The 19,492-nt window shown below is 36.0% G+C and overlaps 1 protein-coding gene across 1 annotated transcript; it reads left to right on the top strand.

The window, feature by feature from the left end:
* The first annotated feature begins 1,161 nt into the window (after nt 1-1,161).
* MS3_00007983 (uncharacterized protein) lies at nt 1,162-17,655 on the top strand. Its single transcript, XM_051216318.1, has 6 exons — nt 1,162-1,256; nt 4,033-8,098; nt 8,736-8,864; nt 9,813-10,079; nt 12,164-15,744; nt 16,274-17,655. The coding sequence occupies exons 1-2, from the start codon at nt 1,241-1,243 to the stop codon at nt 5,538-5,540; spliced, it is 1,524 nt and encodes a 507-aa protein (XP_051066897.1). The 5' UTR covers nt 1,162-1,240; the 3' UTR covers nt 5,541-8,098; nt 8,736-8,864; nt 9,813-10,079; nt 12,164-15,744; nt 16,274-17,655.
* Nucleotides 17,656-19,492: the final 1,837 nt, after the last annotated feature.

Here is a 19,492-nt window from a genome sequence, read left to right as displayed (position 1 = left end):
TCGATCACGCCGTGCTCGGAGAAGTCGGCTTATGCGTAGCAAAACCAGGCTTCAATGTTGTCGGGCCAGAAAGGCATCAGTTGAGACGAAGGTGGGGACAAGGTCTTAAGCTTGAGTACTTTAGGTGTCTGTTCAGTCATGATGAAATATGAAGTACGATAATGAACGAGGGGAAAATATATATATATCCAAGAAAAAATACAAAAAAATCACAATTTTAAAAAAAAATAAAAAATAAGGCAATGATATATAAATATCCCAAAAAGGAACAGACTCACAGTTGCAATTAGGTGTACCAGATCACGTCAGTCTCACCAATGATGATGTCACAGGTATTCAGTGTTTGACAACGCTTCTACCAGTAACACCTTCTAATGTATTTCGTTCCCACCCAGAGAAATCAAAAGACAGAGTCGAGGAGATCGGAAGAGTATATTTGGCGATGACCAATATATCGGAATTCTCTGATCTATTCTGGCTATCGATTGCGGTTGATGTTGAGCACGGCGTTACCACACGTGATCTGGTGCGGATGCCTGACCGAGCGCCTTCAGCTAGATGAGTCCACTAAAACATATGGTCAGCATCCAATGTCGAAAACTTACAGAGCTATTTATTTTGGGGATTTATTTACCGCTACAAAATGATTTGTGTTTCTTAATACAGGTGAAGTAAAGTGGAATTGATCCGAGTGAACTCGATGACAATCAAGTCGATGTGGAGGTCTATAACTAATTAACATGTGACAGATTTCTGCTATTTTATCCACAGATATAAAGTTAGCTGGTAACTTCTGAGCAACATGTGGTGTTCGTAAAATTCCTGATCATCTATTGAAACGTCGTCAAACTTACATCTTAATAACTAGATGACCATAAACAAACAGCTAGAAATGGATTAGAGCTGCGTATATTAGTTATTACTTCTTGGTATTTGCCTAATATTACAGCACTCTCAGCAGCCCTATTCTGTTCCTTGAAAATTCAACTTAGTGCTTTACTGAAGACTCAATTAATAATTTTTAATCATATAGAACATTTTTCTTTTATGTTTCCCTTTCTACTTTCACATACTCAGTTGTTTAACAGAATGTAATTAAAGTGTACGATTACACTAATTAAAATCTTGCTTTGTGTAACTTTATATTCCATTTCCAGTCATCTGAAAATCTTTAACTTAGAAAATTTGTTTATTCTTATGAACCAACTTTCGTACTTCACGTTTGAAAATAGCGTTCCTGATGTCTGAACGTGATGGTATGTTGTCTGTCTAATCTATGCCTACAATGAGTGCGTTATGTTTTTTTGTTCTTATTTCTACCTTTTAAATAGAGGTGTTTAGGTGATTTCTAATGTTTTCTGCTAATAATGTTCCCAAATTAAAGATGGTACAAAATAACCTAATGTATTCGAGTACATCAAGTTATTATGTACCAACACTGGGTATTAATACCCGTTTTTAGTGTTCTGTTTCGCTTGTCTGAACTTAAATTAGTTTGGAATTGTGTACCAAACCGTTCCAGGTGACCTAACTAATTGAAAAAGTCCTTTATAACTTAAAAGACATACAGAGGGGAAATGTTATAGATTGTTACGGAACCCTCATTGAATATAGCTGGCCTAAAAGGCAATCCAGCTAGGGTCTTTCATTCGTTTAGACTGTCTACAGTTAGCGGGTGGGTCGTTTTACGTCCATACTGATGACGGGAAACGGTCCTGTCTTAAGTGATTCTAGTCCCGTCACAAACTCAGTAGTCCCAGTGGTCTATAGTTCTTTGGATTTTAGTGTATTTCAGCGTAGTTGCTTTTGCCTCTTATCAACAAGCTGAATTTGGTGGCTTAGTGAACATGTGGCCACGTGTCACAAAGTACGGGGTTTTGTTCATTTAATAGATACCCATACTACACAGGAAGTCGTGCGATTCACTTAACGGAACTATGGCGACAGAATTCTAACAAGGTTTTATTTTACTTGATTGGGACACAAATATTGGTAAAAATGGGCATCGAATACATATGCGCCGCACAATTCACTTGATTTGCGTGTGGGCTGTGATACTGCCCGGGTGCCCAGACCGAAGCAGGTAGTTTCCTTAGGAGGCCACACCCGGAGTCTTTGACCTAGAAGTCTGATCCACAGGGCAGTGGAGCAACGTTAGGAGATGCAGTCCTATGGTAGCCGGTGACCAACAATAGGTTCGTACGCCATTTGTTCCTTCATGATACTGGAGCCCATGTGCATCATTGGTTTGGAATCAGGGTTTTCCGAATCCCCTAGGCGAACTCTCCATACCCACCAACCCGGTTAGAGCGCCGGACATTCGCTTTTCGTCCTCTCAATTTCGTAAACAACACCCCCGTCGCTAGGCGGTTAGTAGGACTTCCTTGGTAGTGGCTGTATACACGTGGTCGTGTGAGAGCATTTTGAAAGAGAAAGCCGACTCTTCCCACCCTCAGTCGTACCAGGGCTTTTAAAGGAGTTTGATTTAAAACAATCAAGAAACTCATCCCATTCATGTAGATCCACCTCATCTTTGTGGAGAATTCGGCAGCAAGCTATGCCACAACTGCCATTAACTCAGCCATGACAATCCAGTATATCTACCTTTTGTTCCACAAGTAACCATACCTACTATCGTCAAGTCAAATGTAGAAGCCTCTTAAATGGAGTTCAAAATACGTCCTCGATCTACCGCAGTTTTTCCAAGATCACATCAATTCGGTGATCTTCAATACTCATAAACACACTGCCTGACCTCGGCAATATGTGCCGTTCTGCAGTGATTAAGCATAGAAACTCACCAAACATCTTTCCTCACAACCTAGCTCCCATGAGCAATAAGCAGAACTTTTCATGGACAATATTTACGACCAGAATAACGTCGCAACCGCTCTAAAGATGACTATGTCCAAACATTTGACAAGCGGGGATACTCAGTTAAGGCATCCAAAACTTTGACGAAACCAACTTACTTCCTAGGCAGTCTTTATTATGTTCTGCACAAACTACACAGCATGAAGAGAACCAATATTTCATATGTAGTTGAAGGCAAACTTTTACCTCGATAATTGTGACATGCTTTACCCCTTTTAAATATATGGACGACAGTTACTTCACTCTAGTATAATAAAACAGTTTGATTGCCAAATCTCAAATGGTCCTGTCATTTCTATGTTCGAAATTTCATCTTCATGACGATTTATTAGTAAGTCGCTCAGGCGTCGTGATAATCGAGTGCTTGGTTAAGTAATAGGTTTCGATGCCAATTTTCCCATAATCGTCTCTTTTCGGCCAAGGTTATTGTTCCTCTTGACTGAAGACGAGTTTTGTACCCGCTAATAAATAAAAAATAAAGCTTTTGAAGTGGATAAATTTATGTTTATTCACTGTATCGAAGTTTAAGTGGGACGTAATATACTTATATCCAGGTCTTTGTTGCACTAATTATAGTTACTGAAATGTCCTGAATTTGCTAGAATACCACACCATAGCGCGCAATATAATAAGGCTTCAGTAAAGGATCTGTGTATCTTACTGATTGGTTTTAAAAATATTCAAACGTTAAATTGCATTAGCTCACTCATTATGTACTTGGGTATGAGCCTCACCTTAAGTGTGAGGACTGATACTACTAAGTTGCCCTGACCAATGTAGGTGGGGCGGGCCCGAACCCAAAAGTATGTGCTTTTGTAACTAGAATTTCAAATGTAGGAAATTATGGGCTGAAGACTGTAGGCAATGTAAGTGAAATCATAGTAATACAAATGTATCTGTCTTTCTCCACATATTTTACGTAAGGTTTGTGCGCATAGATGTTTACTATCCCTCTATACTATTCCCATTCGTTCCATTTTATTCCCTTTGTAGCACCTTGTCTACTATCAATAAGTGTAGTAGCTTGAACGGACATATTAGTCTGAAATTTTTTGGTTCTGTTTATCTGTTGTTAACCTTTACAGCTTCTGTATAGAAATTCAATAACAACTCCATTGTCTTTCCGACTTATTTTGCCATTCCTCGTACTTTTAACAGATCACATTCATGCGACTAAAAAGTTCAAACACAGTCAATCCAATGAGGAATCAAATGAAAATCATGACAGGCGTAAACAAGTTGATGCACATGTTCAAGCCTTCCTCAAGGCTGTGCTTGATCATGCTCATGGTGGTACTGTCAGGCAAACAAACATTCCAAACAAAAAAGATAAATCTGTGATAAAAAAGGATGCTTCCACTCAGACAGAAGAACAGAATGATTTTGAATCGTGTTCGTACAACCCAGATCAGTCAGTTTCTGAATATCTGGGTTGCAACAAAAATGAAAAAAGTAGTCGAGTTCCCAATCGAGAAATGTACAGCGAGGAAGCGCTAACTTTACTTTCCCAACAAAGTTTTTATTCTGAAGAAGCACAAAACGATCTCTCTTTTAATGACAACTCCACCCACTGCTATTCCACTCAATGTGATACTGGTCTCTTAAATCATGGTATTAGTAATAAGAGTGCCCGCATTTCTTCTAATAAGATCAAAAGAGCAATAGACGAATGGGTTAGAAAATATGAAGATTGGTTTTTCCAAAACTTTGGGATGGATGTACGAACGGCTTCTCATTCAATTGAATCAAAACCTGAGAGTGAACTCAAACAAAGTTCAGAAGTAATTATTGGTGCTCAAACATTGTTCAACACTAATCCATCCGATTCTCAAATGCTAAATCCTTGCGTTATATCACACTCACCTGTAAGTTATTTCATCCCAGAGGGTTCGTTGTGCACAATCGATGGTAGGTTTTCACCATACTACTCCCTCGTCCCTTCATTTTACCTTTCCCCAAATTTAAACAACACACCCCTTGGTTTACACTCTAATGTGACAGCTTTCAACTTCGGCGTTGGCCTACCTTTGTATCCAAATCATACATTTATCCCTACCACCATTAATACAACCATGCCTAATGCAGTCGTTTCGTATCCATCGAATTTCGCCAACCAGCTAAGTGCTTCTACAATGTCATTTCCACCAAACGTAACCAGCACCACTGCAACGTGCAATACAACAAGCTTCCATGTAGGTACATCCTTTCCTATACCTCCGACTATTCAACACAATCACAGCATCACCTCCTTCGCAGATCTGCCCAGTGAGTTACAAACATCTGCAATGCTTGCCACTTTAGCCCTTCCAGTTGCTGACAGTCAACATAGCTTAGGTCAGTGGGGACCACATTTGAAATATGGTACTTATGGTCGGCTCCCATCTCCCCTTGACCTAGAAGCTTTTAATTCTCATAGGCAGTTATCTGAGTTCGGACAAAATCAAACAAACCAATTATCCTATTCATCACCTGATTTATCAAACAAATCTCCCACTGCTCCTAATAAATCAGTGAAAATGCCTCCTCCGCCCCCCACCTTCATTCTTTTAAGAAGGCAAGCCATGGTCTGTGCACTACAGGTAAGTGAGCGTAAGCTGTACATTTTCCTTAACTCACCAGTGGCCATCGTCTTAGTCCCACTTTGCTACGATGCATTAAAAGTGTAAGGTGCCATCAGTGTTAGTGCCCCAATGTAATGTATTTACTACCTTATTGATATTAGATCCCATAATTCATTTCTTCATTCTGTAGTCCGTCTATTTGGGCTAACTCACATTTTTACCACACTGTATATTATGACTAAGCTTTTTTCAATAATTGTAACGACATAAAGTAATGGTCTGCTTAATTTTTATTTTTTATCGTTGTAAGATAGACTAGTCAAAAGCTTATAGTGCCAATTTAGTAACAAAATTTAAATGTTAATACGACTTATTTCATGATATCGTTAGGTTTGTCAGGTATTTACAGGATAATTTTCAGTCACCTAGGTATCTTCATGTTAAGATTTTCTTATCAGATACTAGATTTTGGCTAATAGCTTGACAAATAAAAAATACATCTTACAGTATGAGTTACTTCTTATTGTTCTATGCAATTCATATGTTATTTATTTATTTAAACACAAACATTGGTAAAAATGGGCACCGAATACATATGCGCCGCACAAGTCACTTGATTTGCGTGTGGGCTGTGATACTGCCCGGGTGCCCAGACCGAAGCAGGTAGTTTCCTTAGGAGGCCACACCCGGAGTCTTTGACCTAGAAGTCTGATCCACAGGGCAGTGGAGCAACGTTAGGAGATGCAGTCCTATGGTAGCCGGTGACCAACAATAGGTTCGTACGCCATTTGTTCCTTCATGATACTGGAGCCCATGTGCATCATTGGTTTGGAATCAGGGTTTTCCGAATCCCCTAGGCGAACTCTCCATACCCACCAACCCGGTTAGAGCGCCGGACATTCGCTTTTCGTCCTCTCAATTTCGTAAACAACACCCCCGTCGCTAGGCGGTTAGTAGGACTTCCTTGGTAGTGGCTGTATACACGTGGTCGTGTGAGAGCATTTTGAAAGAGAAAGCCGACTCTTCCCACCCTCGGCCGAACCAACGCATTTGGGGGTAGTTCATATGTTAGTCACATCTACCCATACTGGCCTACCACATAACTCAATAAAGCCTTCTGGGCTTCTCAAATAAATTCCAAATCCAATAGTTTAAACCTAAGCTAAACCACATAATCTCTGTTCCATTTAATAGGGCATAAGCACATGGTTAATATTTCTAATCCGTACACAATGAATACCCTTCTCAGTCTGATGTACATAGGTTATAGTTCATTCGCCTAATACAAATGTATGTGATACTAACTGGCTAGCTAAATTGACGTGAACGAAGGAGGATCGAATTTGCAGTTTGACAGTTGGTAGCCAGGTTCCTGAACCGTCACTAATAATAAATCTGCAATCAGTTATTTGATTGTTTAGTTTATTCAGTTTAATTTATTTAAAAAAGTTATTATCGTCTTAATCAGAAAAAATCTTTTCAACATTGTAAGCTTAAATGATTATAAAAGGCTAATGTAACTATCTTGCACCCACACTACACATTAAAGTCCTCAGGTTCAATATTTAGTTGAATCACGTATACATTCCACAACTGGTGTTTATTATCTCTGTTAGCGGGACATAGACCAGATTAAAGCATGCTCAATTCACGATTGCTTTGGTGCACGCTGATTGGCTAATTCTTATCCAATCAGCACTAGTCGATAGTTGGAGAATACTCTAGAATCTTCTCATGTAAAAAACTATAAATATACTGACGTTTTCTCTATTGTGCTTCTTACTTGCTTCTTACTGCCATCTAACCTTGTTATTTGGAATATAATCTCTTTCCTGTTCAACCGTGTTTTGATTTGGGGACTTGTCGAGTGAGTCGGTGTCCGAGAATACTAAGCAATAGGAATAGCTGGGTCATAACCGTAAGAAGAGAGATTTATAACAATCTCAAAAATGCTTAAGAAAATACGACTAGACTGGGATGACTATTTTGGATAGTCAAGTATTAAATATCCCTCAAAAGAACTTCAAACTTTAACGAGAAGTGTTTATCTGTAAAGAACTGATGTCTGATGTATTGCCAAATTTGTGCGTTTTCAGAATATATAGAAAGCTCTGTTTGGTTCATTTTCTGTAGAACTATCATCAATGTGGTTCCGATAAGATCTTCATTGCATATTTTTATGAAATCGAAACGAACTTGCGTTCATTTTGCTGCTACCATACTCTAGAGTATTCATTAAGAAGTGTGATGCCAGGCTTAAAACGATCAAACTACACTCTTTCGTGAGCTAAATTTTATTTGTTGGTAAATTTATTTAACATCGTAATTATCCTATATCTTGAGAAATGTTGATAACATTACATTTTACTCTCATCTTCGTTCAACATACAAACTTAATGTCTATCAATTCATTCATCCCACCATCTGTCTTTAATTCAAAGCTATGTTGTCGGGAGCGCGGAAGTGAACTATTTCTTCGTGAAAAGGAAAGTTGTAGTGGCTTATCCATTGACTTTGTGAAGGAACTAGCCCAAGTAGTTGAATCCAGTATTGGCCTTCGACCCACATATATTTTTACAAGAATCACAGATCTTCCCCAGAGGGAACGTTCCTTTTTTCTGAATACTGAAGTTCAAAAATATCCTCAAAATCACCTATTTTCTGTAAGTGTTTTTTCGTAACTTTACGCTTTTAAGTTATCACTACTAATCGTCTTATTGCAGTTTGCATAAAACCGTTAACTAGACTAAATTTTATGTTCCTCGATGATTATTAGTGAGATACATCGACGATAGTTTAGACAGAAGAGGGTTTACTCAGGATTGTGAATATTTTGCTGATAATTATTAAATGAGATGCTGTGTTCATGGCCTTCTACAGATATCCAAATATGCTATATCTACTGAAGAGCTATTAAGCACTATGTTATTTCGTGTTTTTTATAGTTGATAGTGTTCAGTCAGGACTAAGTTCAAACAGTAATTTGATCAGCATTTGCGGTCATTTCTTGCAAATAGACGTTGCTTGTTTGTGTCGTTTTTTTTCCTGAGAATATCTTGAGTATTTTTGGAGGTGTGAGGGTGACTATCCCATACCGTGAAAGACTACTTCTTGAGATGTCTGGAAAGTAAACTGGGTTAGAGGGTCATAAAACCTGGAGGCGTGATCTCAGAGCTTAAGGGACAATTGCTTGAAGTCGGTCACAGTCTTTTTGCGATTGGTTTCATGCGCGTTAATTTCGTATTTTTAAGCCCTTACAAACTGACGTTACTTGCTTGATTTATTTTCTTATCTACATAGATTTCAAATACCGAAAAAGCATTTGATATCAAACAATTAATTGCTTGTGATCTTTTGATTGGAGATGTGCTAATTGCAGAATCACTTTCTGCGTCTAAATCCCTCGCACAAATCTGCACTGCGCGACAGGTATGACAGTTTAGTTAGCTTATTGTTATGAATATTCACATTTATTTGAAGATAATTTTAATCACTAACTGACATCGGTTGACGAACCATAACAGATACTTGATTGCTATCTCTTTTTAGTTCGTGTATCTCTGAGAGACCCCATTTAAAAATAATATCCTAGTGCTCTCCAAAACTCTTAGGTTTACTTACATACAAATTGTTACTGTCAACCTTGAGCTGCTTGTTGTATGACGGCTGGTAATACAACTTGTTTGTTGAACACATAATTGATGTAGTGAAATTTGGACGCCTTACTCTAATGGAAATTTACGTGCTGTGACATTCGCTTAGCTAATGGACCATAACTTGCAGTGGTCGTCCAAATATCATTGGATAATTAAGTAGAGAAATCCTCACATCCACTTGACTGAATAGATACATTCACTGTCTACAAAATTCAGTCATGCTACTCTAATTTTTATCACTTTTTCCTGAGTAGTGATAATTGAAAGTGTCGATTTAGCTAGAGTGAATTGTTTGCATTATTAAAAACCAAAGTACTGGAAATCATGAAGAATATCTTTCAGTAGTACTTAAATATCTCTTTATTCTAATTTGTTTGTTTCCCACGTAGTAGGATAATAGCTTCGTTTATTTTGGTTTGGCTATTGTTTAACTCAAGCACATCGTTGAGCGGATTGAGCAGCATAATACTCTTTCTTCTAAAGGTCGTTGAAAACTAAATCCTTAGTTATAAAGATCAGTATAAGTTAGATAACCGTTGAAAACCTGAAAGCACTGGGCAGCTGATAAATGTTGTGCCGCTGCATTTATCAACAACGGTCGGGTTTTGTTCTCTCTACCCATGATAAAGTTACGGAGTTTGTCTCCTGAAATTTTTATTTGCGACATATATCTCCATGTATTTAAAACTCTAATATAACCATTCTCTCGCTTGTATTCTAGGCCTTTCAGATTTTATCTCGACCTTGTTTCCTCGTCGGATCTGTACGTCAGTGGGAGGAGGTGGAATACTTGGTTTTATGTTTAAGTCCGAAAGCTGAAATAGTTCCTAAACTATCTCCATTTCTCAAGGATCCTTTTGAATCCGACTTCGAAAAAGATGGTGATTTTGAGGGTGATGAGAGCATCACCACAGTATTCACCCCTAAACCATTTGATGATATGTGGATTTACCTAGCGCAACTTCCAAAAGAAAAATTACATGATCAGGTACTAAATTCTTATTATTTATTACTAACGGCATTAGGAATGTTACTGGATTAGAAGAAAATAAGTAATGTTTGTGATTATGTCCGTCTAAACTCCTATCTTAGTAAATAGTTTTCAGTTGATGCATCATAATAAGAACTATGTTCTAAACTCTTTATTCGTGCTTCCTGTATTATAGACGTTTTGTACGACTCAATCTAACTGCCAGAAACTTCATGGAAACAATCCCATATCTTGGTCTTATCATCTTTAACCATTTTAACAGCTTTTATGGTACCCAACATGATTCTACATGAGAAGAGGAGGAGGAATCTGTGTAATACCTGTTCTATTCATATCGATAGATAGAGGCTCAATACTTTATAATCCTATTTATCACATTCATCTAGTACTTTGTGGACTTGCTGATTCAACCATGATCAAACACTACTTAAAAGACACTCATGATGGAATGTCTTCAAACTACCCATGTTTATGATGTAATATGTAGTGGACTTACAAAATATACTCTCTGATAGATAGCTGAGCGTTACCCGCGTACAACATTTGTTGGCAAATTTCAAATGTGGCTTTTATCCGCTTTGAGACGTCAGGTAACAATCAACCAATGCTGATAATGCTCCCAAGATAAATGGATTACCAAGCACGCTCAGTAACCTTGTTCCCTATTCCAAGTTGCGGATAAACACAGATCATTCCTAAGATAAAATTTGTACTGCTTTTAGGAAGCCACATCTCTGTACCCTGATCGAACAGGACTACGTAATTTACACACTCCGATTCAATGAAAGTATCTTCTGTCATGAGACTGAATCGTACAAGTGGAACTTAGTTAATATCTACATAGCCTCTGCCAGGGAAGTCCTACTCACTGCCTTCTCGTGGCGGGGGTGTTGTTTACGAAAATGAGAGGACGAAAAGCGAATGTCCGGCGCTTTAACCGGATTCCAAATCAATGGTGCACATGGGCTCCAGTATCCTGCGGGAACAAATGGCGTATGAACCAATTGTTGGTCACCGGCTTCCATGGGACTGCATCTCCTCACGATGCTCCACTGCCTTGTGGGTCAGACCTTTAGGTCAAAGGCTCGGGGTGTGGCCCCCTAAGAAAACCACCTGCTTCGGTTTGGGCACCCGGGTAGTATCACAGCCCTCACACATGTCGAATGAGATTTGTGTGGCTCATATGTATTTGGTGCCTCCTTGTACCAATATCTATGTGTTAAAATAAATAATAAATAAATTAACAACTAGATTCATGAAGAAATCAGTAAAAGTTGATGAAATGAACTTTTCTAACATAGTTACTTTCATTGATAACACTGCTTAGTTACTAAGATTTTCGTGATTAATTCATTAGGACCTGTTTCTCAATATCACTTGAAATTACTTAGCCTTCAATGCCTCGCTAAAAAGTAATTTGTCCAATTCAAACCCCAAAGTAATTGATCAGGCATTTTAATGTTCTTAGATCCTTACCATAATCAGAACGCACCGAAATAATTCTTACAACACCATAACTTCTCTCTAAGTCATATCGTTAGCACTTTTATTTTGGAGCTGCTCTATGTTAAAAAATGACGCTTGTAAAAATCAAACAGTTGCCACACTACACTGAATCAATTACATGTATCGTTATCTTCTTGATCTCTTACGGTGCCATCCATTCAGAAAGCGCTCTCAACAATATCTAGCTATCTCAGTTCCATTGTAATATTGGTTAACAACAGTAGTTAAAAGAACAAATGGAATACTTATCTAACATAAACACTGGGATTTACCAGTTCTTCAAACTGTATTCGGTTAAAAAAGCTCAATCTGGCGTAGTATATTTAGCTACACACTTAACATTTTATCGTCCTTATAAATAATCAAATCGTTCTTTTTATCAAATTTGATGAAATTGAAATCTCTGTGTCAATAGTCTTCATTTATCAAAATATGTCATCTAATCACCAATCAGTGTATGTTCATATTTTTTGTTATAGTTTGCCCAATATTCTAATATAAAAATCTTTACATTTACCACTATGACGTTTTAGCATCCTCATCCATATCTGTAATTTACTGTTGATTTTGTAAAGGTTCATCTAGAGAGAATTTTGGCCCAGTCTGCTGAATTCAGTCAAATGCTTGTCAGCTTTGAATTTGAAGTGCAAACAACCACTGGTCAAATTATATGCAATACATTAATTGATAATCAGCGTTGTTTAAGCGTTGAAAGTCCAAATCTTCATGGTGCTCAGCAATCGGCACTGAGTAGTCTGTTGAATAAATTATGTGCTACTCAACCTGTGGTTGGTTTAATATTCTCACGGGAAGGTAAAGTTGCCATAGGCCAGTCATCAGCTGTATTTTTTCCCTTAATTGACTGTAGTTTTTGTAATTGTACCTTTAATACATTACCAATTGTACTGTTTTCTGAATATACGAATATATTTCTTCAGTATAAAACTGTGCCTTGTTTCAATCAGTATTCTTTTTTGATCATTTCTTTCTCTTTGTATATATGTATGATTCAAGTGCGTTGTCTACTGATCTTTCTGTTTGATTTGTTCTAATTTTCCCTTTATATATATATATATATATATATATATATATATATATATATATATATATATATATATATATATATATAGTTGCCATTATCCTGAATCGACGATGATAATATTATCGATTCACCTGGAAACGATTGAACAAAAATCGGTTTTATTTTGTTGCTATGATCTCAAGTTACTGACGTTATTTCTCACTCTTCTGTTATTGCTATGTGGTCTAACGTGTCACATGACGAAGGAATTTAATTATTGACTGAAATAACTATTTTTTATAATTAGGTAGACCATATTGATGAGTCCCACTTCAAAATTCGGTTTGCCCCATACTTGCTATACTCTGTAACATTGCATTTCGTAACTTAGCTTTATATCCTAAATCTGACTTTAGACAACCGTTTAGCTACCAATCCCATCGATATAAATTTTTTCAAAGATAGATGTGTATTAACCGTTTGCTAAATATTTCCTTATTCTCACGTCACGAGTATTTTTAAATGCAATCCTCATTTCGATTTTTTTTCAAAAATTGCTAATAGTTTGATATCGGCTTTTTTGACAGTTAAAAAGTACTCTGGTTGCATTAGTATATTAACGTCAGGCTATGTCATGAGAAGTTTGGATTTATTATCCATGTCTTCAGTCAAATCTGGTTTCGGTTCAGTTTACCACACTATTCAGAACAATCATCACAAGTCTCGTCTATTGCAGTAATTGTAAATAATTAAGTCCATTACCATCTTTCAACAAACTATTAGTAATTGGGTCTATCTCGTAGTACACTTCCAAATGGTAAATTCTTTCTCAAATTTCCTTAATTATTTGTTAACGACTTATATTCAAATTTTTCTCATCAGTAACAAAAACACAATGCGCACTACTGGAGAGTCTCGTACTAGTATAAAGTGAACGTCCAATGCTTCCGGGTTTTCAGTGGTTGTCTTACTTGCATTGCTTTGTGATTTGAATAAAACCCAACAATCTTCATAACCCCATACTGACAGAGATCATTACAATTTTCCCAGACAAAGATCTCACAATCTAAAACTTGTGTATTAGAGTTCATTTTAAGCCGCATACTTATTATCTGATTATGACGTCTAAGTTATTTGATCCAGGTGGATTGTTTCAGTAGAGATAACTCCAAACAGCTTAATTAACTGCTCCTCGAATTAAGGTGGATGAGACATGTGTTACGTATACCCAACCACCTGTCTTGACAGGCTATATTGTTTTGTGTAGGAGCAGACTAGAAAAAAGCTAGCAGATGTCAAACCAAGACCTGACCCCAGCCCATGAGGAAATTGATTATTAGACTTAGTCTTGTAGGTAGGTTCACGCTACCCGGTTCGGATCCCCGTGATTATCGTAACCGATGATTAGCAACTTTGAATAGCATGAATCAAGATCGTTTGCCTTAAGCCAGGTGCATTCACACTTTGTCTTCCCCTGGATCCTAAATTGCCAATAAATATCTTTATACGAATTTATATTTTTTTCTCAAAACCATCTTCAATGCCTAATTCTCCTATCATCACTAATACTGTTACTACCCCTGCTACTCTAGGATTAACAAATCCACCTCACTGTACTAATGGGGCACCGATGTACACACTTTCCGGATTCTGCGGTGCATTTGACTAACAAGTTATGTCGAGAGTAATCGCTGTCCCTACTTTCACATACGTTTCAGCCTAATGGTTTTCAAGGGCTGATTTCCAACATTAATAATAATATACAAGCAGAGTTCTCTGTTACTGCAGCATTTCTCATCAAACAGTCACATTTATCGTCTACCAAGAAAATCTCAGGTGTCTCTAGAGAGTTTATTCAACATTGGCTACTACGCATCACTCATAATGCAAACAGTGTACTCACATGCTTATCACAAGATAAATATATGGCAAAACATTGCTCTTCTGTCTAGAATATGCCTGTTGGAGTTAACTGTAGCTTTCAACAAAGAAGGCAAGTCACTGGAAAATTCAAACAAACCATTCAAAACGCTTTAATTAATCGCTTCATTCTTCGACTAATGGTTACTGCAAAAATGAAGTTAGTCCTAATTAGTGAAAGTTTGTGGCTTATTGTGGAAATTTAGGTCTCCATCCTTCTACAAACTCCATAAACACCAGTTGAAAGATGTTCATCCTAATGTTTATGCATGAATATTAAGTGGTATTACTCCTATTTTTCATACCTAGGACTATAAATTGGAGAAACATCAAATAAAACTACCGCTCCTTATTTTTATATCATATATTTACTAACCTCTGTATCATGAACTTTTGTGATGAAATATTCGCCAAACGTCCGATAAGTTCGCTTCATGCTTATAATCGCAGTACCGAAACGTTTATTTACTAGTTTGTAATTCCCCTGTCATCGGTCTATATATATATAGGCATAACTGTCTGTCACTCGCAGTCCAGTTTACCGTTTAAAATACGAAACTTCCATTTCTTGTAGTTTTTTTGTTCAACATCTAATAGGGTTTGCATATATCTGATTTTTTGGATGAAAATGCGTAAGTCAAAATTTTAGAAAATTATAGGAATATTTATTTATCTGATTGGACCACAGTAATGACAACTGTTTTATTGGTGAGTTTATCTAACTTAAATGATAAAAGCCATTTGATGATGGGACTACAGACTCATTTATATTACTGAATTTTGTAACAGGTATTTTATAAAAATAGAGACAAGTGTTCACATATTATTGCTATTCATTGTTTCTGTTCTCATACAGTACTAATAAATTAATTCAACTTCATGTAATCAGATAATTGTCTGTACTACCTCTGTACATAATGTTTGATGTTTACAATTTGAAGATCTGTTATAGTATTAAAACTGTTCTAATTTTGTGTTGTTTATCTTGCTAATAATTTGATGTCTATAAACCATATGACTTCCATGCATTGTGAATTATTATTGCAGAAGAATTCGAAGATGACACTACTTCATCTCTCTGGGGAATTCCTGAATACCTCATGGTTGAAAATCTCATGTGGGGTAAAGAAGAACTGGATTCACCAATACATTTTGAACAACTAGAAGCTCACTGTGAAATTCCAACTCTATCTCCAACGCATCTTATTTGTGATGGTACGTGATTTACTCATAAATTCTTGAACAAAGTTTACTAACTTATATGATGCATTAGTGTCCCTTGTTCCCTATAAAAATTATGGCTCCCTAATCTCTTCTCAATTTGAAATATCCGCTTACAACTTTATCGAATATATTATTTCCAATAACGGTAGTTGAATTGAAATAAGACGTTCTGATCATTAATAGTTAATCATTAAAACTTAAAACCCTAGTGATTTTCACCCTCACGTTTATTAATTGACTGTTGATCCTTTCACTGTGGCGTTCCAAATCCTTATTTAATGTTGACTTATAACTACTTCAGAATTCGTGATTGCATTCTGCGAATTCCGTTTACCATGGGATGTGACCTCACCCAATACTATTAGCCAGGATACTTCACATTAATTAAAAGATGTTGATTGTTCAGTATACAATTTTTGTGATTGCTTACGGATTATCATTATTCAGAACTATAAAATAACATAATTCTTAATTTTTGAATAAATAAACTTTTGTATATTTTATTTTTCTTTACGCTCAGATACTGTTAACAATCATGATGGGATAAATTGTACTAATCGATTCTCGTCGCCTATCATAATAGAAAGCTATCTTCAGGCGTATGCTGCTTCAGCTTTAGTCTCACCGATTTGCATATTTCCTACTGTCGTTCCCAACAATCTCTGGCCAGTCGTACAACAACATGCTAGGCGTTGGGGTTTGTTAAGTCGTGTGGAAGTAAAGTGTAATCCAGACCCTTCCAGTTTTCTTATCGTTTGTAAACGAGTCCCACTCTCTCGATTAAAAAGATCACTATACGATCAACAACAATATGGTTGCTTTTGTCTAATCGATAAAGGCAATCTTACAACTGAGGCTTTAAAGCGTTTGTATCAAGCTGATCCACTTTGTTTTAGTGAGGATGATTCAATAACACCAAACGATAACATTCAATCATCTGATCATATGACTAACTTCAACTTATCATCTTCCTCACCACCAACGTATTTCAGAACATCAGACGAGTACAATGATGAACCAGTTACTCGTTACGCTCGTGAATTCCTTTCTACACATAAAACACGCATCAAAACAGAATCTAATGAGGATAATTGTAATCTAATCAATGATGATTGTGTACTTGTAACAGCAGAACTTAATCAACCATCAAATGCTATTGAAATATTAGATGATCTTCCTAAAACACTTATACCGGGTATAGATTTTTAGTAATTGATCTTTTTTTTTATCAAATTAATAGAACTAGATCTTTCTTCAACTTTAGATATTTTGACACCCGGTACAATTTCATAAAATATTTTTTTTTCTGACTATTTAATGATAACATATTGAAGAGCATTTTTATAGTTTTGCATTTACCCTGTTATTCTTTAGTTCACCCAGTGTTAATTCGTATCATCATTTTCGTACGCCATGATATATATATATATATATATATATATATATATATATATATATAACACAATTATTGTTTTGTATAAATGATTTGTTTTTCTTTTCGGCAATTATGGATCATCTGTCAAATCATGATAATAATTTTTCTTGATACTTTGTTCTTTTTTGTCGTTGTTGCTATTTTCTTTCTTTTAATGGTTTCTTTTCTTTTTGTGCGCAAATCGTTTCAGTGTTTTCCCTTACATTACAGGTAAAATATTATTTTAGACGGTAAAAAACGTTTGATTCATACGGTAAACATGTTTATTTGAATTGTTACGGATAGTATTTCTATAAGCAGTTTTGTATAATAAGATACAAAATGACTAATAATTCTGTTTGTTTTATTTATGCTATTTATTTTTGTCGGAAATTCATCGTATTGGGTGATTCTGATTATATCTTACATTCAACTATCCAATTTAAATCAGGTGGTATTGAATATCGACTCATTTGCTTATTATTGTTATAAGTCGTGTTTTCTTGTTACTACAAGTTCACTAATCTGAGATACTTATATATGATAGTTTGTGCTCAGCAAGGTTACTGAGAATCAAGATAAGGATACGGTTTAATAGCATATTAAATGATATAACTAAGATCATGTATTAATGAGTTTAACATAATAACTAAATAAACTAGATCACCGTATACACGATCTAGGTTCACTTGACTCAACAAGCTGTCACTGATATTCTACTTGTATTTTAGGATAGGAATATACAATATTTTGAAAATCCATCATAGTAGTTCAGCTTTAAGTATTTTCATTCGATGGGACAATCGTGTGACTGGTTACTCTAACCTTTCTCATCATAACATCTAAGGGTAAATTCAGATATTCTATGACTATCCAAAATGATCTATCACCATTGGTTCTCTTAACAAAATATACTAACGTCTAATAACATCCCTTATAGTGAATGAAATCAAATATGCCAAATATTTTATTGGTATCATTCGAATTATCTGTGTCGTCAAATAATTAGTATTCACTTGAAATAAGTAGGTTGCGAATATCTTATCGAAATAATACTGAATAATAAGTGAACAGTCATTGTCTAAACCTCACCATTGTGTAATCTCACATTAATTATTAAGCAGGTCCACTGGATTCTCACCTTTACTGTTTGTATTAGAGGTACAAGGTGAAATGACTGCGATAGCAACAAATTGTCACCAGATTCGAGAAATCACAGTATTTGTTGAAAGTAGACTTAGATATCTATGTTTTTGGGGGGTCAGTCACCTACAACGTAGGACCAGTCACATATGCATCCGTCCAAGTTGCCATACCTCATTAGCACAACAAGATGAACACTAAATTCATAGAAGTAGTTACTTCAATGGTTGTAATATACAGAAGAAAAATTGTATATAAATATATATTACAGGAAGAATGAATTAGTTCGTAAAAAGAAAGGTATGACGTAATTTTGATCTCATAGTATAAGGGAAGTCAAATACTTCATACAACGACAAACAAATCTCAAACCATTAATAGCTTGATACTCACTTTTCTTGATGATCCTCCTTATTTATGTGCGTGTTTTTTCAGTCACATCTTTATTAGACTTGACCAGCTTACGTACATTTCACAATTCACTGTTCTGTGGGTAAGCAAGAACAAATTCGAATGGTGTAAAGAATCGATGCGGACAATTATGACTTGTTCCATATCTTTTAATTAAAACTACACATGTAGATTTCCCAAACATATCACGGAATCGAGTTTCATGTTGAACACTTGTCTAATCTGGGAAAAAGTATTTCCAACTAATTATTCAGCCAGGTTTCTCGTTCGAAGTTGAGAGCGTAGACTTTTGGATTGCTATGTAATGACTCAATGGTTTTATGCTCGCCATGAGTCATTAAATTCTTGAAATTATATATGTGTGCACCGTTGTATGGTCTGTAACTAAAAGCCAGAATATCTGGGGTTTGTTAGTTTCTCATTTCTTGTTAATTCTCGAGTGAGACCTGTCTTTAACTTAAGCATGATCTTTACTGGACACATTGACTACGTTATCTTCAAAATGATAGATTTGTGATATTCGAGTGGGTAGAGATTTGAATTTCATCCGAGGAAGTTAGCTTTTCCAAACTCAGGTATTAAAAGAAAAATATCAGATCAAATTATGGGCACATGCACACAATTCTAGGTGTTTCTTTGAGGCGATATGCTCAAGAAGCATATTTTGTATTCATATCTATGAAGGTGGTTGCAAGTAAATTTAAGATTCGAGGTAGGTCTAATTCAATCTATAGGTTTGTCTTTGAGGATTTATTTATTTGAACGCAAATA

The sequence above is a fragment of the Schistosoma haematobium genome, chromosome 4 (genome assembly GCF_000699445.3).
Source record: "Schistosoma haematobium chromosome 4, whole genome shotgun sequence".
Classification (NCBI taxonomy): Eukaryota; Metazoa; Platyhelminthes; class Trematoda; order Strigeidida; family Schistosomatidae; genus Schistosoma; species Schistosoma haematobium.
Note: the sequence above shows the minus strand (reverse complement) of the source record. Positions and strands in the feature narration are given on the sequence as shown.